The following is a 21370-nucleotide window of genomic DNA, read 5'->3' on the forward strand; positions in this document are numbered from 1 at the left end:
AACAACCTTACCATCCTGTATGATTCACTTAAAAACCCAATCCAAGATGTAAGTAAATTGTAAAGCTGTGGTTGAACCATTCGGAGAATCTGGATGGTTTTGGTCCCTTTTGATAGGTAACGTCTGAAGTTTTGTCCCCAACTGGAATACTCACTGCTAGTGCTACTAACATTGAGTAATCTAAGTTGGAACGAATAGAAATAAATTGTTTTTATTCTGACCTGAATTATTTTTGTGATCACATACCTGCCGATGAGTGTAGCATGGGCATCTTAGCTGGAAAATAGCCTTGACAATAGCATGAGGCCTTACTTTGTCCCAGGTCAAAGTTAATAACAATAAGAAAAAACAAACATTAGCATTCTACACATTATTCCAAGGGTTTGTTTGGCGTTTCCAAAAGTGGCCATTTGGAGACTAGTGGCTGGTGAAGTCACAAAGACACGTCAAGTCAAGTCAAGTCATTTTTTTTTGTATAGCCCTAAATCACGAAGAGTCTCAAAGGGCTTCACAGATTATTACACTGTATTACACAGACTATTTTTCAGAATATTATTATACATTCCCCTGCTCTGGAGCCGACGAGAAGAGTAGGTTATTCATATGCTATAGAGTAGAAGTGAGTTTTAAGCTTAGATTTAAACATTTCCACTGAGGTTGTAGATCGGATCTCAGGGGGAAGAGCATTCCACAGCACCGGTGCCCGGATGGAGAACGCTCTCGAACCAGCAGAACACTTCTTGCTCTTGGGATCACCAGAAGACTGGCACTCTCAGAACGTAGGCTTCGGACCGGGACATAGGGGGAAATCAGTTCTGAAAGATAAGAGGGAGCAAGTCCATGTATGATTTTGTATAATACTAAGAGAACCTTGAAATCACATCTAAGGCTAACTGGGAGCCAATGCAGGTTAGCCAAAATCGGTGTGATGTGATCGGACTTTTTTGTCCTAGTTAAAAGCCTCGCTGCGGCATTTTGTACCAACTGAAGAGACTTGATTCTAGACTTCGGGAGACCAGAGAGTAGTGCATTACAGTTATCGAGACGGGAGGTAACAAACGCATGAATTTTAATTTCCGCATCCGACTGAGACAGTATAGAACGAATTTGAGCAATGTTACGAAGATTGAAGAAAGCGCTTCTAGTAATTTTCTTTACATGCGTTTCAAAGGATAGATACGGGTCAAATATGACACCTAAATTTTTAACTGAGTCACTCTGTGTGGTTTGTCAATATTCACAGCGGTTTTTGAGAATAAGTCGCGGCATTTAGATGGACCAATGACTAACATTTCGGTCTTTTCAGAGTTAAGACGCAAGAAATTGAGTGACATCCACTCTTTTATTTCAATGAGGCAGGCCTCCAAATTTCCACAGTTTAGTGTGGCAGATTCCTCCAACGGAAGATATAGTTGAGTGTCGTCTGCGTAGCAGTGGAAACTGATATTGTACTTGCGAATAGTATCACCTAATGGAAGCATGTAAATGCTGAAAAGAAGGGGGCCAAGCACTGAACCCTGCGGAACACCACAGGTAACACTAAAGGGCTCAGATGTCATTTCGCCATATTTAACACAGTGCGTCCCATCTGAGAGGTAGGATCTGAACCATGAGAGGACGGTTCTTGAGAGACCAATCCATTTTTCCAACCGTTCTAGTAAGAAATTGTGGTGCACTGTGTCAAAAGCAGCACTAAGATCCATCAGCAGCAAAAGTGATGAAGCGCCAGAATCCATTGCCAGTAGGAGATCATTTGTTACCTTGATCAGAGCTGTCTCAGTAGAGTGGTTAGCCCTGAATCCTGATTGCATAGATTCAAAAAGGTTATTCTCGGATATGAAATCATTCAGCTGCTGTGCCACTACTTTTTCAAGTACTTTAGAAAGGAAAGGTAGGTTTGACTCAGGTATATAATTACACAAGATTTCTGGATCAAGGTTGGGTCGTTTCAGTGTGGGTTTAATAACGGCGGACTTAAAAGCTGCTGGAACTACACCTGAGGAGAGTAATATGTTTATAATATTTAGAACTGAAGGTCCAAGGACGCCAAAAAACGTCGGAACGTTCACCCTACTTCCAATAATAAAACTGGTGATATTGTTGTTATTTCAAAAATGCATATCAAAGTCGGTGCCCTTTGGGCCAATAAGTAACAAAAACAAGTTCTCAGCTTGAAAACCAGTCCCCTGTTCTACATACTAAAACTTAAAATTGTTTTATGTCATAAGTAAAGCTGCAGTAAGTACAATAAAATTAAATTGATTGATACAGTTCGACTTATCACAAGATCACTATACTGATCTGAGACACAAAATTGTGTTTTGACACGTCAAAACCTTATATTTTTCCATTTGGCCTTTTCATTATTTTTACACAAAGCAGCATCAGTCACAGTATTCCTAGTCAGATTTCGACCATTCCAGCAGGATGTTGCTCATTCACCACGCTGCCTGTAGAGCAGGTAAAGCAGCCCAACATGAGTTTAAACCCCCAAAAGAAAGCTCAAATTGAGAAAAGAAGCAACCAAGAACCAGTTAGCATGCGGACCTGTTTAACAGTGTTAGCAGGCGGCATCAATAAAACAACATTACATTAACCATATGTAGAAAAAAAAGTGGGTAATCCGAAAAGAGGTTTGGAAGAAAAAAAAAGATTTTCTCCACTATCCGTTCCAATTTGCCCAGTGCCTCTCAGGAAGACTTGATAACATCCTGACTTTGATCCACCCATTCTGCATAAGCTCCTAAAATGGGCAGTTTTGGTCAAATGAATGTCAGCACATGATGTGGATCTCTACCATAAGCGGAATAGCTCCAAGAAACCCTGCTGAATTTTTAGCGAGGCCATCTCTTGTTAGTACTCACTAGACTGTAATGGCAAAATGTAGGACTGCCCTAAGCTGTAGGCTGGATAAGAAAAAAAAGAATACGTGCATGACTCTTTTTCACAGTGACCCACAATCTCACCGGGTGGAAAGTGTTGCATCAGGGTCAGTGGAGCGCAATATGTTGGTCAAACAAAGCTCCCTCCAGTTCTGCTTTTGCCTGATTAGCCCTGGGAGTGATTTTGGTTTTGTTTTGAGTCCAAAAATAAAGGAAAACCTTCAGGATTAATTCTGTTAGTGCATTAATCGGGAGCTTAAAGGTTAAACATTGTGTAATATTCGTCGCCTGTATAAGATGTATTTTGAATCTTAGATCCATATATACAGTGGCCTGTGAAACTATTTGGCCCCGTTGAACTTTGTGCCCTGTTGCCACATTTCAGACTTCAAACATCAAGATATAAAACTGTAATTTATTGTGAACAATCAACAATAAGTTGGACACAATCATAAAGTGGAACACACTTTATTGGATATTTTAAACTTTTTAACAGATAATAAACGAAAAAGTGGGTGGGCAAAATTATTTAACCCCATTGAGTTAATACTTTGTAGCGCCACCTTCTGCTGCGATTACAGCTGTAAGTCGCTTGGGGTATGTCTCTATCAGTTTGGCACATCAAAAAACTGATATTTTTACCCATTCCTCCTTGCAAAACAGCTCGAGCTCAGTGAGATTGGGTGGAAAGCGTTTGTGAACAGCAGTTTTCAGTTGTTTCCACAGATTCTCAATTGGATTGAGGTCTGGACTTTGACTTGGCCATTCTGACACTTCGATATGTTTTTGGTGAACGACTCCATTGTAGCTTTTGCTTTATGTTTTGGATCATTGTCTTGTTGAAAGAAAAATCTCCGTTACATCTCAGGTCTTTTGCGGACTCCATCAGGTTTTCTTCCAGAATGGTCCTGTGTTTGGCTCCATCCATCGTCCCATCAATTTTAACAATCTTCCCTGTCCCTGCTGAAGAAAAGCAGGCCCAAACCATGATGCTGCCACCACCATGTTTGCCTGTGAGGATGGTGTGTTGAGGGTGATGAGCTGTGCTGCTTTTACGACAAAGATAACGTCTCGCATTGTTGCCAAAAAGTTCGATTTTGGTCTCATCTGACCAGAGCACCTTCTTCCACATGTTTGGTGTGTCTCCCAGGTGGCTTGTGGCAAACTTTAAACAACACTTTTTATGGATATCTTTAAGAAATGGCTACCTTCTTGCGACTCTTCCATAAACGCCAGTTTTGTGCAGTATACGACTCATTGTTGTCCTATGGACAGATTCTCCCATCTCAGCTGTAGACCTCTGCAGTTCATCCGGAGTGATCATGGGCCTCTTGGCTGCATCTCTGATCAGTTTTCTCTTGTATGAGCTGAGAGTTTAGGGGGACGGCACGATCTTGATAGATTTGCAGTAGTCTCATAATAATATATAATATAATTTATATATAATCTAATAATTTCCTTGTATTGTCATTCTGTGTAACAATGTACACAGAACGAAATGTCGATTGCACCTGACCCGTTGTAGCGAGCCGATGCAGCCGCAGCCAACAGAGGGCGCCGCCGACCACTTTTTAAGTCTTAGGAATGACTCGGCCGGGGCGCGAACCACCGACCTCCCAGTCTCAAAGCGGGCGCCTTACCATCTAGGCTACTGAGCTGGTCATCCTCCTTCCATTTCGATATTTTTGATTGCACAGTTCTCCTTGGGATGTTTAAAGCTTGGGAAATCTTTTTGTATCCAAATCCAGCTTTAAACTTCTTCACAACAGTATATAGAACCTTCCTGGTCTTCATGATGCTCTCTGCGCTTCAAACAGACCTCTGAGACTATCACAGTGAAGGTGCATTTATACAGATACTTGATTACACCATTTATCATCGTTCGTCATTTAAAAAATACTGCTACAGTAATGCTAGTATCTATCTATCTATCTATCTATCTATCTATCTATCTATCTATCTATCTATCTATCTATCTATCTATCTATCTATCTATCTATCTATCTATCTATCTATCTATCTATCTATCTATCTATCTATCTATCTATCTATCTATCTATCTATCTATCTATCTATCTATCTATCTATCTATCTATCTATCTATCTATCTATATATATATATATATATATATATATATATATATATATATCTATCTCTATATATATATACATATATATATATATATATATATATATATATATATATATATATATATATATATATATATATATATATATATATATATATATATATATATATATATATATATATATATATATATATATATATATATATATATGTGTGTATATATTTACCTTTCAACTGGCCGCGTAGTTTACTGGTCCTCAGCAGTGTTTTTTACTTTGTGCTTCTTGAAAACTGATACAATGAAGTCTGCTTTTGTGACTAGAGGCAATACTTTCCTGTTCAGATTCTTTGTATCTTCAAACTTTTGCCTGTAGAGAAATTTGTAAGTCTCTACAAACCACTGTTTAGACAGTAGACCCAAACACGTAACGTTTTACAGAAAGCCTTATTGAGGAATCGGGGAAGTCAGGCGTGGGTAAACAAACAACAGCAATCCGGTGCTCGCTGGGCAGGAGAAGCAGGAAGCCCTCGAGATCGGAGCGTTGTCGGAGGACGGAAATGAGAGGAGCAGCCAGGACGGGAGATAGAAGCATGGTCAGAGGACGGAAACAAGTCGGGCAGCTGGGATGGGAGAGCGGAGAGTGGTCGGACGACGGAAACAAGTCAGGACCCGAAGACGATGGGGAAGCCAGAGACAGACGAGCAGGAAGCAGGACAGGATGGAACAGACGGGAGCTAAGGTCAAGAAGTGCTTGCCTTGCATGAGGAGGTTTGCTGACTGACTGACAACGGGTGAATGAGAGTAATTTGTTTAAATAGGAGGGAAACCAATCAGGAAGCGAGCAGCAGCTGGGGCTAAATGAGTGGGCAAATCATGACAGTTTTATTTTACTTTGTGAGCGTTTCAAAACCAATTGGAGGAAACTATCCATCCATCCATTATCTGCACCGCTTATCCCCAGTAGGGTCGCGGGGGTGCTGGAGCCCATCCCAGCCATCTTCGGGCAGTTAGCAGGGGACACCCTGAACTGGTTGCCAGCCAGTCGCAGGGCACACAGGGACAGACAATTCGCTCGCTCATTCACACTTAGGGACAATTGGACTGGCCAATCAACCTGACATGCATGTTTTTTTGGGGAATGTGGGAGGAAACCGGAGTGCCCGGAGGAAACCCACGCAAGCACGGAGAGAACATGCAAACTCCGCACAGGAAGGTTGGTAGCTGGATTTGAAATTGTCCACTTTGCCGCACATGCGCAAACCACTGCGCCGCCGTGCTGCTGGAGGAAACTAATCTATTTAAAAACAAAGAAATATAACATGTAGCTATCTGGACGTATATTTATTCCTAACCAAAAACACGGAATAGTTTTCCAGGACAGGCCCCTTGGCCAAATCTTTGAACCCAATACGGCCCCCGGCACCAACTAGTTGTCCACCTGCTATACAGCAACATCTTGTGATCAAATAATACACACTTCCCCTTTAAAAATAGGCTCTTTAGTCATCATATCCCAGTTTCATCCATGTTCGGATTTATACCTTTCATTTAACTGCCTCACTTTTCAATGTTGTAGTTCCTGTGTCTGAAGAACATTCGCACCTTCCTGACGTGCTGCTGCGACACGTTCGGCATGAAGAAAAGCGACTTGTTTGACGCCTTCGACCTATTTGACGTGCGTGACTTTGGAAAGGTGACGTTCAAAATCAATAACCGTGCATTCTTTTCCCTCACCAATGATTATTTTTAGGTCTGGTAAATTTTTACAGCTTTAAAGCTGGGCTCTGGTGAGGGTTTCCAATGTTATTTTTTTTAGTTGAGTTGAAGGCCAAAGAAGCTTCCAGTTAATCTGATAATCCCAGACACTGCAAATATGTACTGTGGCAGACATCTTGTACAGTACTTTATAATCTAAGTCAAACAACCTGGTACTGGCAAGGAGTCAACAAAATCTGCGCGTCGATTACATTTGAGATGAAGCGATCAAGCCGGGGTACTTACAACTAGAAAAAGTGGAAATGTCTTTTGCAGTTGTTGATGTCCAAGAGGAGCATGCGAACAATCTGAAGCAGGATAATCCACTTTTTTGTGAACGATGCCAACTGGAAGTCAAGAAAATGTAGCATTATAACTAACCTACATAACCGCTTAGCGCTGAAAAAAAAAATCATGATTAATGTCCATATCACTACGATAATTCTTTCGTATTTAAGACTTTAACTTTGAGACTTTAAGATACAGCTCTATCTCTTCATACGCGTTTACTTCATTCCCTGATCGTGCTTGTAGCTCAAATGGTTCGTGTAATGAGCAAATTTTCCTGGTATGAAATAATCAAAATCTAATTGGTCCGTTCCTGTCCTATTAAGAGTATCTAAGTTAACCCTAAATACAGTAGCTGTACAACATGATCACTCAAAACCAGAGATAATCGGTAACATTTACTCCGTTACATTTACTTGAGAAAGTTTTGGAAACTTTGTACTTCTAGGAGTATTTTTAAATCCCTACACTCTTACTTTTACTTAAGTAAATTTGTGAAGAAAAAAACTGTACTTTTACTCCTCTACATTAGGCAACATTGAAGTCGTTATTTTGTTACTTAGCAAATCCCCTCCACGTAAATATGTGTCCGTCTGTCTCCGCTACGGCGCATTTATTTTGACACGGAACTCTGCCAGGCTCTACCGCGTTTAACCAATTAAATGTAGCAGCTTTATCATGTGACCATATTCAACTTCAGCGGGGGAATTTTGTTTACGAATGAAACAGATCGAAAATGTCACTTAGCAATACCGACTATAAAAACACAGAAGAGGAGGAGTGCCTTTGGCCTCACATCGAAAGCATGTTCCCCTTATAAAGGGTGCCAAACACCAGCTACAATATGCAATGTCTCCTTTGTTCGAATTCATGGGCTACCTTGTTTTTTCTGCTTGCAGAGCCTGTTAAGACAAGTTTTGGGGCTTTAAATGTGCTACTTGGTGCTAAATGTGCCCAATTTATTTATTCGTTTTATACTATTTTTATTTAATTGTTTATTTAAGCACTTAAACTTTCGTTGATTATTTTATTCTACTTTTAAGTTAAATGTATTTTGTTAATTGGATGGCCTTTGATAATTTGATGATCTGATTGCTTGTTTGAAAAAAATCAATAAATACGACGTTGCTACACATAAGAGTAATTTTTTTCACCACGTACTTTTTTACTAAGTAAGTGTTTGGATGACTACTTTTACTTCTACTTGAGTAACATTATTCTGAAGTAACAGTACTTTTACTTGACTAAAATTTTGGCTACACATTCATATAATAATTGATTATACACAATTACAGTAATAAGATAAATAAGATGACATTTACGTTTTACAATACGAGTAAATTATGAATGCTTACCCTGGAGGAATTTACCGAAGAGGAGTGACTAAAATCGCATACTTGTTAACTTATACGTTTTCTCTGTATTCTATAAACACACTCTGGTTTAGTCCCACATTCCAAAAACATGCATGCCAGGTAAATTGGCCAGTTCAAAATTGTCCCTGGGTGTGAATGGGCGAGTATGTTGTCTGTCTCTGTGTGCCCTGTGACTGGCAGTTCAGGGTGTCCCCTGTCCACTGCCAGAAGATAGCCGAAATGGGCTCCAGCACCCCCGCGTCTCTAGTGAGGTTAAGCGGTGGAGAAAATGGATGGACAACATCAAGAGGCACTGCCAGACAAAAATACTGACAATAAAATACTAACTGGAACGAATGATGTGAAAAGGTTAAGCAACTGTAAGCTGTTTTAACAGCACAGTAGCACTTTTTCACAAGACCCTTCAAGGAAAATGAAATTTCTACAAAGGCGAGCTACCAGGTTGCGACACTGATTGCAAAGAACTGCAAACCTTTCACCTAGGGTGAATTCATTAAAGACTGTTCAAAGAAGGCCATGCTGAATAGTCGGCCCTCACACATTTTCAGATTACCAAATCTCTCGCACTTTCTGAAAAATTTGGACACTCCTGCATGAGACTATATGAGTACTTTTCAATTATTTCAACATCCCATCAGTCCAGCCCTTGGCTTGTAGCTATTTATTTTACTTGGCCTTCTATATATTTGACTTTGACACCCCTGTCCTAAAGCATAAAAGCATCTGGCGGAAACAAACTCAGCAGCGTTCACACAGGAAGCTACCTGCAAGCTGAATGAATACCTCAGTTACCACCTCTTTGACAGTTTGAGAACCTTTGAAAAAATTTGAACGAATGTAGTTTTTGGCAACGCATGCTTTGGCAATCAAATGTTTGAAAGTGTATATTTATTTACACACCTATATTAACTATCTAGTTTACTGTAAATGTGATAGGCCATTGCAGATGTCAGCACATCCAGACAACTTCTATGGGTTTCGTGGTGCCTATTTAGAAGCTAGTATGCACTCGGAGTAGCTAAATAATACACACTATCCCTTTAAGCCATTCTTAAGTTTATTTTGGGGAAACGTGAACTGAAGCTAAGGTGTATGATTGATTATATTTATTTTTTAAGTGAATAATGTGTGGACAACCATAATACATTGTAATGCATGTATTTTTTACATTTTAAAGCAATATTTTTAATGAGATCGCTCAAAATTGACAATATCCTTTCATAGGTGAGGTATTTTATTTTGGGCAATACTTCTTGCACCTAGCTGGTGAAGTTTGACTTAAGGTGTGACAGCTCATAAGAAAAGGGATTAATATTAATTAACTAAATAAATCTGTTTAAGTTAATAACTACAAAACAAACAAAAACATGTATTACCTTTGTCTTAGTTACTTTTTAATGTAATCCTTCTGACAACCTTGAGCATGCAAGTTTAAAACACAGACGTAATGTATCTTTGTTTCCTTTTAAACTTTACTGATGATAACAATCATGGTTTTGCTGTCCAAACACCATGAAACCAGATCATGTCCTGTTTGGTGTAAAGTTATTGTAGTTGATGAAAATCAGTCCTTACAACAAATTACCTGCATCGACTTGAATCTCTCATGTAAATTCTCTAATCTAAGACTAATATGTTTAACCAGGTAATGGACACATTATCTAAACTCTCATACACAGCAATGGCCCAGCAAGGAGGATTCAAGTAAGTTGTTGTCCAGGAATTTGTTTTGATGGCTTCATCCATTTCTTAACTCATTATTTTTTTATATATGATTTTATGAACAATATTTTAATGAACATATATATTTTCTTTCTTTTGGTGTACGGTGTATTCCACAGGCCTTTTCCTACTGAGGAGGGCCTAAAGGACGAGAATATTTATAATCACCTGGAAGACCTGATTGAGTATGTATGAGTTGTTCCCCCTCTCTCTTTGAGGGTCATTACTGCTGTTGATAAAACATAATTATGTCTGCTCGTGTCAAAACTGGCTCCGCCCATCATCTTGGACTCGAGTGCTCTGCTCTTTGCTATTATCTAGGGAAATAAATGACTGTGCATGGCATGTAAATGCAAAATTCTAAATCGGGTGGTGTGCTGTTTATTATCTCCAAACAGCATTTGAACACGTGATGAGCCTTTGCGCCCGTAGAAGGCGTAATAGTAAAAGTCATTCACGATTTGGAGTTTAAGGAGACATGTGTTGTCAATCTCCTATCTGTGCTGCTTATTGATGGTTTTCAAGTTTCATGACATGACGTCTGACATTGCAGATTTGCTCTGCTGAGATTAAATCTTTTGTAGCCCTGAAAACAGCTGGAAATAGTAAAATATGTCTACTATCAACCAAAAGGGCGGACTTTAAATCTTATTCTTATGCTTATTCTTTACCCAAGTTTAGTATATTGTGCAAGGCGAAATTAGTTATGGGTTTTGAGAGAAATACCAAACAAAGCTACATACAAATGAGCTAATTTTGACATAAACAATTATTAAATATAAAATTGTAAGCAAAGCCAAAAGCCATCTGCATTTTTCCCGATGCCCAAATTCGCATGAAGTGTATTTAAATCAAAATTATCTGTATATCACCTTTTAGACATTGAGCTGCAATTTAAAGTGCTGTATGAAAACAGCCAATGTCCAAAAAGAAAAAAAAACAGTTCTTTACCGACACACACTCAAATTGTAAAATAATAAATACACGAATGGATGGATGGATGGATGGGTGGATGATTAGGTGGATGGATGGACATACAGATAATGAATAATAACACAAATTAATAAAAACATGATGGCAGGGCTTAGACTAGGGGCTTATAGGGCAGGCATGTCAAACATGCCACATCCTGCCCGTTGGATGTTTTAATCCGGGCCATCATAAATTTCTGAGTAATTCAAAACAAGAAGCAAGTCGCTAGGTCATTTCTATCAAAAGTTATGGTTTTAACTAAATGAAAGCCCAATGCTCTCTCTGGCCACTTAAGGACAGTGTTGAGTTTGTATAGCATGGTAAGTTGGTTCAGTTGTAAAACTACATTTACTCCACTGTTAAAATTAACCAATTAATACATTTAATGGCAAACATGAAAACCCTGTTTCTTCATTCTTTGTGAAGAAATGTGTTGTGTTTAGAAAAGATCCTTTGTCATCTGTGATTATAATGTCTAGGGTAGGTAACGAATGTTTGAATGATAAAGCATAGTACTAAAAAACAAAGATAGAAAAACAATATTTTTGACAACTCAAACCGTCAAGTGAATGAAATGTTTTTTTGGTGTGTGTCCCAAAGCGAAAATGGTATAAATGGTGAAGAAGATTTGTATGCGGCAGTGTACAACCTGGAAGAAGACCATGCAGGAGGAGAGATTTACGAGGACCTCATGAGGACTGAGACCCAGGTACACACAAACACACACAAAGTAGAAATTGTTATCCAGCATTGCTGTTAGAATCTTGCCAAAGTACGTTTTATCCCTTTAAGATTCACAGCGAGTCACGTTTCTTTTCAGAAGCAGGTCGAGATGTCAGACGTTCGCATCTGCTGCCTTTCCGAGATCAAGCAGACGGAAGAGAAATACACGGAGACGCTTGAATCCATCGAGAAGGTACCCTCATATCACGCCCAAATGTGCAACTGTTTTATCTGTCTTGACGTTTATTATTGATTGATGGGCTAAACCAGCACAATGTTTTAGCTTGAATTAGGAATTAAACAACAAAAACAAGTATAGGAGTGACATCCAAGCTAAAGTTTTAAATTCTTAAATAAAAAATTGAAGCTTTAAAAGGACACTGTGTAGTGTCCAACCACTAGATCAGTGGAAAGATCAGGACTACAAAATCCAGCCTGACCAGACCCAAGCTTGCGGGTTTTAAAGCCCAACCAAGCCCAAACCTGAGCAATAAACTTGCAGGACTGAGCCCAAAGCAAACCCACAATTTCAAATTTGATTTGTGAGAACGCGAGAGGAGGAGGGGCTATTTATAATCAAAGCCTGTCTTTTGTATCAAAACGAAAGTTAAACAAAACCGTGTACAAACATTAACATATTTTAAATTTCTGTTTCTTCAGAGGTTACATTATATCATAACTTTCCATCAATGACGGATTTTTGTTGGTGGGAAAATATTAAGGCTGTCCATCATTTTGAAGAGTTGGAAATTGGGCCATTAACCACAGCAGCAGTATGTCCCTAAGAATCTTGCGCGACACTTAAAGAGAGAGAGAAAAACAAAGAAGAACAATGACAGGTGGATAATAGAAAGACATGAGGAATTCTTTGATTTGACATTGAAAAAGCTTAGTACAATTTGTGTTGTGGTGAAGGGACTTCTGTTATATTGCGGACCATGGTTTCTTGTGACTAAAACTACTCACCTTTTTAACCCCTCACCTATTGTCAAGCTTGCCACTCAAGGGGCGAGCCGCAATATTTGAGAAGCACCACTATAGGTAAACCTCATGTAGAGGTTTACCTAGTATCTAAAATCGAGTATTGACTATCTAAAAAAGTGCATGTTGTTTGATATCTTCTACACTGTTGCTTATTTAAATCAATATTTTTTCATGGTTAAAGTTTGTTTCTGCCACTAGAGGGTGATAAATAATTCACACTGCCCCTTTGATGCTGATTTATCCTTTAAGAAATGTTTTTAACCTGCTTTAACTCAAGAAAACCAGTGAAACAACTTGAGTTAAATTACCTTTAAAGCTTCATTGGGGATAGAGTTAACGCTTTAACTGTTGAACGCACTAATAAACCATAAACTATTGGAAAAATATTTCTAGGGCCACGAGAGCATTCATTTCTTGCTTAAGAATTGCATCGCAATCAATTACTTTGTGGCATTTTTAATGTTGGTAAATTTCCAGAGGAATATTTTCCGGTCTCCGATGGTTGGGCTTTTCATGTTTTGCTATCACTCGTTTCACTCTTTATGTCATTTTATGTACATTTTCCACTCATGTGGCCCTGATTTGAAACACAGTGGCCCTCCGTTTGAGTGCAGTTATGAGTTAATACGCAATAACATTCATCTTGTCACCAGCAGGTTGCATAATGTCGCTTTTTTGTGCGCCTCTTGCAGTATTTCCTCAACCCGCTGAAGAGGTTTTTCTCCGTGGCTGAAATTGACCAAGTGTTTGTTAATATCCCAGTGAGTTTTCCTTGAACATTACTCCTCAGATTCCAATCATTCATTTAATTATGAAACGTTGTACTGCTTTTATGGTTCCTTCAAGGACTTGGTGAAGCTTCACAAGAGCCTGATGGCTGATGTTCAGGATTCCATTCTCAACAAAAACGCTTTGAATCTCCACCAGATTTTCATCGGATATAAAGAGAAGTATTTTCCTGTTTATTTGAAGTATTTATGTGAGTTGTCTGGGAGAAAACTAGAATGGCTGTCCACCATTAGAGCATCACCCGCGTTAAGACGCAAAACCATTTTTGGGTGGCATTTCTCTTTTTGGCAGGGTCTTGGCAAATGAGAATGGAAAACGCAAAGAGTAAGACTGAGTTGAAATTGAATGTTGTTCCGGCCCGGAAGAGTGGAATGTCTTTCTCAGAAAAACTGCTGGGTCAGTAAAACCAAGGAGATCGATCATAAGATCATAAGATCTAACCTTCCTGTGTGGAGTTTGCATGTTCTCCCCGTGCTTGCGAGGGTTTCCTCCGGCCACTTCGTTTTTCTCTCACATTCCAAAAACATGCATGTCAGGTTAGTTGGCCGGTCCAAATTGTCCATAAGTGTGAATGGGCGAGTGGTTGTATGTCTCCGGGTGCCCTGCGACCGATTGGCAACAAGTTCAGGGTCTCCCCTGCCCACTGCCCGAAGACAGCTGCGATGGGCTCCAGCACCCCCGCGACCATACTGAGGATAAGTGGTGCAGATAATGGATGGAGATTATATGATTATATATATATATATATATATATATATATATATATATATATATATATATATATATATATATATATATATATATATATGGTCAATATACATATATATACATATATATATATATATATATATATATATATATATATATATTGCTCCTTTCACAGACTTCTCATCTACGGCATCTACTGCAGCCGTGTGGAGATCGCCATTGCTGTGCTGGACCTGATCTGCAAAGAGAAGGAGGATATCCGGCTTAAGCTGGAGGTAAGGATTTCGAGAGCGCTTGAAAATTACTACCCAAACACTACTCATCAAGTTGGTAATTAATGTTCACAAATGATCACACATGTGCCTTCAGGAATGTTCCAAGAAGGCCAACAATGGCAAATTCACCTTGCGGGACCTACTTGTGGTCCCTATGCAGAGGGTCCTCAAGTACCACCTTCTAATACAGGTTCTGACATTTTCAATGTACCGTCTTTTGTCATCTTACCTTACAAAAATATGACATTGCTCTCTTTTTCTCTCTCCTTTCTCTTTCTCTCTCTCTCTCTCTCACTCTCTGGATATATATCTATATCTATATTTATTTATATATGTATATATATATATATATATATATATATATATATATATATATATATATATATATATATATATATATATATATATATATATATATATATATATACACATCTATCTATCTATCTATCTATCTATCTATCTATCTATCTATCTATCTATCTATCTATCTATCTATCTATCTATCTATCTATATATATATATATATATATATATATATATATATATATATATATATATATATATATATATATATATATATATATATATATATATATATATATATATATATATATATATATATATATATATATATATATATATATATACAAATATGTATATATTTGTATATATATATAATTTTGTTATCTAGAATAACCTGGCAAAAGCGGATGTATTCGATTTTAAAGTACATTTTCCCCAAATGGGATCGGCCATTTGCCTTGACCATCACAAATTTCTCTCTCTCTCTCTCTCTCTCTCTCTCTCTCTCTCTCTCTCTCTCTCTCTCTCTCTCTCTCTCTCTCTCTCTCTCTCTCTCTCTCTCTCTCTCTCTCTCTCTCTCTCTCTCTCTCTCTCTCTATATATATATATATATGTATATATATATATATATATATATATATATGTGTATGTATGTATATATGTTTGTATATATAAGTATGTATGTATATATATGTATATATATATACAGGTATATATATATATATATATTTATGTGTGTGTTTAGCAAGTAGTGAGTTTATTTCCGTCTGGCAGGCAGCAATTGCAAAAAATATTATAATTATTGTCTTAAATTATAATATAATATAACAAATATTTTTCTTTTTCTTCCAGGAGCTCCTCAAGCACACAGACGACGCAAGAGACAAGAATAACCTGAAGGTGGCGTTGGATGCCATGAAAGCAAGTAGAGACTTGTCCTGTGGTCCATTTCACTGAGGAAGTTACCTCGACTTCTGCCTTATACCCGATAGAGATAACTTAATGAGATAGAATAGTTTTTGGTTCCAGGGCCACATATTTGAATGAGTACATTCAAATCAGTGTAGTTTCAGTGGATTACTTGATAAAAGACAACATAAATGGGGCCCGATTTTTCAAATTACCATGACAATAAGGAGGCAGAGGAGGTCGTTTTTGACTTATCGAGGTGGAAACCTCATACGGAGATTCAGACATGACATAAAGAAGAAAAACAAAGGAAAAAGAAAACAGAAAAAAGAAAGAAACTATGTTAACCGCACAATCAATCACGCATGACAACTATTATACCCAGAAATTTGTAAATTATGACCGTTGTGACTTCCCCATACAACTTGCTATTTCCTTTATTTTAGGGTCAAAACACTAAAGGTGCTCACTGAACTCCCTGGACCCCAGCAGGTTTTAAAAAAAATCAATTTCTTGAAAAAAAATAAAATAATCAAAAACAGTAAAATGTGGTGAGGTTCGTGTCTGATGATTTACAAATGAACCTACGCCTTTTTCATCATTTGAGTGCCAGATCAAGAAAGCAATATATAAATGGAAGTGTGGATAAATTATTTATAAAAATTAGGCCTCTAACCCGCTCATTTTGAATAAAAGCATCAATTGAATAGGTAATATTCTATTATGAACAAAAAGTCCATGCAATGAGAAAAAAAGTACCTTGCAGCTTAAGTTGGTTAGCTTACTATCACAAATTTTATTGTTTGGGGCTTAAGTGTGTGCCAAATCAGAATCCTTGGTCTTTCTATTGCCCTCTGCCATGAGGCAGGAAAATTGCATGCCTCATTTTGCATCTGCAGACACTCAGTCCAGTAGCACGTTACATACTAATTGTATCAATAATTTTCACATTATAATGTAAACATTTTGCAAATTTGGAAAATAAAACAACCAAATTATAAAGTTAAATGAGAAAGGACTTCAAGACTGAGTAAATATAACAATTTAATGTGTGTTTAATATACCATATCTAGGTTCACAGTTGAAAACTCCATCCATTTGGGCAGTTTTCCATGTTTCATGTAGTTCAATACACCTGAATAAAATAATAATTGGATCAGTGGAGTTTGTGGAGGGGCGACAGGGAAAACAGGCTTACGTTTGACTCTTGTGACCGCACTCCTGGCAACTAATTGTAAAAAACAACTATTTTGGGTGTACATGGAATACAGAAAAACAAAGGCGTTTCACTGTAGTGTACAGTAGTCCCTCGCTTTCCTGCAGGTTGCTTTTCGAAAAGCTCCCACAATAGTCAAAACCCGTGAAGTAGAAACATTTACTGTATTTATTCATTACATATGAGTAAAATATAATACATACAACTGTAACAAAACACAACTATTGATCTACAAATCAGAACAAAGAATGGCAGTTGAATGAATAAATGAAAAGTCTTTCTGTTCATCATACAATAATACATTGAAATTGGAGAGCTTCTCCTTTAATTGTAAGAATGCGATATAAAGCGCTTGTTAGCTGCACGCTAGCATCGGGGATCCCCGGGTTGAGCCATGTCTCGTAGATGAATAAAATACTACCGTCCCAAATGTAGTGGCTTTCCACGAGTTGTAGCTAGAGGTCATCCGTTTCCTGGGTAATGGACCCGGCGTTAGTGGGAAACAGGCTCGGCAGGGGTGGCTTGTTATCCAGCCGGAGCACTAGGCTGCTCCTGCTGCTCCTCTTTTGCTTCATCTCTCGACAATCCTTAGTCTCTTCCCGAACCCTATAGCAACACAGTGATGATCAGCATTTTTTGAGTTTTTCTGACTTCAGAGTCAGATTTAATTGATGAATTGTAACGAGCCAGTGAAATACATGCTTTGCAGTTTGGTTTTAGGTGGACAAGTTGACTCGACCTGCCAGGCTGTTTAACTGACAGCATACACCCGCCCAGCACAGTTGTGCAAATGGACTGTCTCACACACACACACACAACACGCACACACACACACGCAGCCCTCAACGACTTGCCCCCGTCAGAGCATTTGCTGCGTGTTGACTGCTGCAGAATTCAACGCACAAGAAAAAATCTGCAAAGTATTGAAACCTCGGTACAGCGAGGGATTACTGTATTTTATATATTGAAACATGCCTTTATCCAGGAACCAATCTGCTTTCTGCTGCTCAGTCTGAATGAATGCACACAACAAAAACATTGTCACATGTGTTCGTCAGGACCTGGCCCAATTTGTCAACGAGGTTAAGCGAGACAATGAGACTCTACGAGAGATGGACCAGTACCAACGCTCCATCGAGAACTTGGTATTTTCACATCTTCTGAATAAATACAATAGAATGTGTGGAGGGGTTCTCTTTTAAAACGCTACAATCATAACAACATGCTCGTTGTTGCTGGCAGCATCAAATTAGACAAAGGCCACACATTATTTACCGGTTGCTTCTTTTAGCTATAATGGATTTTAATTATGCTGGGAAGTCAAGGCCACAATGAAGAGAAAATAAGACAATAAGCTGTTGAAGCCTTTTGGAAAAATAACATTTCATTGTTAACGTTTAAGTGTAAGATTCTTGTAATAAAAATGTTCAGGTCATTACAATAAATTGGATCATTTAGTATTTTTCACCATTTCTTTGAAAAGACGACACATTATGTAAACAAAATTTTTAGGTTTCGAAGAAACAAAGTTTACTATAGATTTTAGAAAAAAAAGATAATGTTATTTGAGTTAAATTAAATTTACACAACTGTGTAAGGAAGTAATCAAAATTGCAAGAAAAACATTTTCAGATTCAGAGGAAAAATGTTTTGATCATATTTCAAGAAAAGGGTTTTTTAAGGCATGCAAAAGGTTGCACGGTAATATTATCAAAAATAGCCGTGTTAGGGCAGAACATTCTTTGGAGAGAAATAAAAACATATTTCCTGGGGCTTAGACTATCAGGACTAGAACGGAAACAGGACCCAATTGCATAGCGTTTACCACAGGTTCTATTGAAGGAAAGAGGAAGGGCTGCGCCCACAATCCGGTGTTCGCTGGACGCGGGAGGCAAGTCGCTCTCGTACTCGGATTGTGATCCAAACACGGAAGTGGATGTTCCGTAGCAAGCGATGGCGGTGTCAGGGACGAAAAAACTGGTCGGTAGCCGGAACGGGAGAGCAGACGTGGTCAAGATCAGAACAGGTAGTTGCCGGAGACAGACGGGAGCAAGAAACGGGACAGGTGGGAGTCAGGGTCGAAAAAGGCTTGCCTAGTATACACTGAGATTTGCAGATGGACTGACAACAGGGGACTGACAGAACTGGGTTCAAATAGTGAAAGGGAGCCAATCAGAACCCGCGGCGGGTGGCGCCAAATGAGCGGGCGCAGGTGAATCATATCAGTAATCATGACATAGACAATTTATCTACCACTTCATTACAGTATTTAAGTCGGGGGTCTCTAACTTGTTTTACATGAAGACCTCTTAAGTTAGGCTACGGGTGAAGTGGGGCCAAATTGGGTTTAGCACTGATAAAAACATTTCCCTGTCATACATTTTTTAACACTAAAACATGATCTAAAAATAATAAACATTAAGAATTAAAATGAAACAATCAATCGGTAAACAATGAGTCCGTAATCCGCTTGTGCTGCACTTAGTACTTCCAAGTGGTAAAAAAAAACTTCACTCATTAAAATCAAACAACAACACTGATTTAGATCATAAGCAAAAATAAATTAACTATCATCTAATCGGGTATTGCAAACGCATCTATACATGTTTGTGAATCTATGTCAAGTCATTTTTATTCTTATAGCTCTTGATCAACCAAGTCTAAAAAGGGCTGCAGAGACCACAAATTATTGAAAACTGCAGACTATTATTACACAATCCCCTGATCTAAAACCTACATGAGGGCAAGGAAAACCTCAAAAACCTCAACATGAGGAAAATGAAGAAACCTTGGGAAGGGACCGCACATGAGGTCATCCCCCGTCCAGGATGACCAGGCTGCAATGGATGTTGCATTAACTAACAATAAAATGAGATATCAAATAATTAAAGTGTTATATAAAATAAAATAAAAAGGATGACCAGGTTGCAATGAATGAAGCATTAACAAACAAAACACAGATTTGATAGCTTTTGCCTTATCAGTATCCATTTATGTGATGTGAGAAAGTGACATTGTGGTATATTTCGTGCTAGACCCAGCCTTTAATCCGCTATGGTCGCCCAAGAGGAGACGGCGAAGTGCGCATAATTTCCAACTTTGATCGGAGGAAACTAGACAGGTTTGCTGAGCGGACATTTTGTCTACTTCTGAGCACCTGGGGCTTGGATTCCTGACACTTTTTTTCCCCCTTCAGACATCTCTTCCTGTTTGACGTTGCTGCCATGATTTGCAAACGACGAGGCGACAATTACGAGATGAAGGATGTTCTCAACCTCAATGTCTTCAAGATCACTGACAACCCCATATCGGACAAAGAAGCCAAGAAGGTGGGATTGGACTCTTAGAGAAAAACTAAAACCCATCCTGATGTTAATTTGCTTCAGATAAAAGTCACGAAAAATACAAAACTAAAATAAATAACATATGGGTTCCGTTGCAGAAGTTTAAATAAGCTTTAGCTCCTCTCTATTATAGAAATTAAATCCAACAGTTATGTTCCCATATTCAGGTATATATATATATATATATATATATATATATATATATATATAACAACCTTTAAATAATTAAATCAGTCTTCATTGACTTGAAAAGCGCTATATAAATGCAGACCATTTACCAAGTGTTTGTATGCCAATTATGCTACTTTCCAGTCTGCCTGAGTTTCCCTCGTTAAATAAATTGTAGAGTTTTTTGCAAACGCACAGTTGACAAACACAGAAGAGATTTAATGATGATGAAGAAAAAATACAATCAAATCAAATCTTACATCCCTGAATCATACTTTAATTGTGAGCCCTTCAGCTAAGGAAGACTTTTATGCCATTAATTTAATAGTCTGGCCTCCCTGAGAAAGGTTTTTCTAAACACCATACATTCAAAAACCTGGCAACCCTACTGCTTTACATGTTAGAATAATGCTTTTGGTCCCTTAAATATGCCTACAACTTAAAAAAATAAATGAAATAAAAAAACATGTAGTAGATATTCTGGATGCGGATAGTGTTTTGCTCTCAAAAGGTGCGTAATGAAATCTACCGCTTTTTAATTTCAAAAGGTTTTTATGTATGCATTTATTCACAAACAATCCGTAAAAAATATTTTCATGTTTGGAATTGTATGTGTTGACTGCTTTATTTTAACAGTTGAGTGAAAGCAGTTTTACACCTGAACCAACTCAACATGCTATACAAACAAAACATTGCCCTTCTAGCAGCTGGAGAACGTATTTTGTTCGAATTAATTAAAAAAAAAAAAAAAAAAAAACTTCTGATAGAAATTACCCAGGGACTAGTTTCTTTTTTTGACATACTTGGAAGTTTATGCCGGGCCGCATAAATAAACCAACCAACCAACCGAATCCTGCCTGCGGGCT

General features: G+C 38.1%; 2 protein-coding genes across 3 annotated transcripts in view; one reads left to right on the forward strand and one right to left on the reverse strand.

Annotated features, from left to right (window-relative positions):
* The window catches only part of LOC148373625 (guanine nucleotide exchange factor VAV3-like), a 77006-nt gene that overhangs the window by 5279 nt on the left and 50357 nt on the right, over positions 1-21370 (forward strand). For both annotated transcript variants that reach the window (XM_088327429.1, XM_088327436.1), the window contains 13 exons: positions 6549-6665; positions 10037-10095; positions 10233-10298; positions 11686-11794; positions 11906-12001; positions 13485-13553; positions 13639-13742; positions 14465-14564; positions 14659-14754; positions 15720-15788; positions 18051-18137; positions 20028-20113; positions 20189-20321. In XM_088327429.1, the coding sequence (XP_088183555.1) occupies positions 6549-6665; positions 10037-10095; positions 10233-10298; positions 11686-11794; positions 11906-12001; positions 13485-13553; positions 13639-13742; positions 14465-14564; positions 14659-14754; positions 15720-15788; positions 18051-18137; positions 20028-20113; positions 20189-20321 (1191 nt within the window). The remainder of the gene's footprint in view (positions 1-6548; positions 6666-10036; positions 10096-10232; positions 10299-11685; positions 11795-11905; positions 12002-13484; positions 13554-13638; positions 13743-14464; positions 14565-14658; positions 14755-15719; positions 15789-18050; positions 18138-20027; positions 20114-20188; positions 20322-21370) is intronic.
* LOC148373626 (netrin-G1-like) overlaps positions 17437-21370 on the reverse strand; it is a 197150-nt gene continuing 193216 nt past the window's right edge. The window contains exon 6 of the mRNA XM_088327478.1: positions 17437-17598. Coding sequence (XP_088183604.1) covers positions 17564-17598 — 35 coding nt within the window. The 3' untranslated portion in view covers positions 17437-17563. The remainder of the gene's footprint in view (positions 17599-21370) is intronic.

The sequence above is a fragment of the Urocampus carinirostris genome, chromosome 1 (genome assembly GCF_059441175.1).
Source record: "Urocampus carinirostris isolate Australia breed hairy pipefish chromosome 1, RoL_Ucar_1.0, whole genome shotgun sequence".
NCBI classification, from domain to species: Eukaryota; Metazoa; Chordata; class Actinopteri; order Syngnathiformes; family Syngnathidae; genus Urocampus; species Urocampus carinirostris.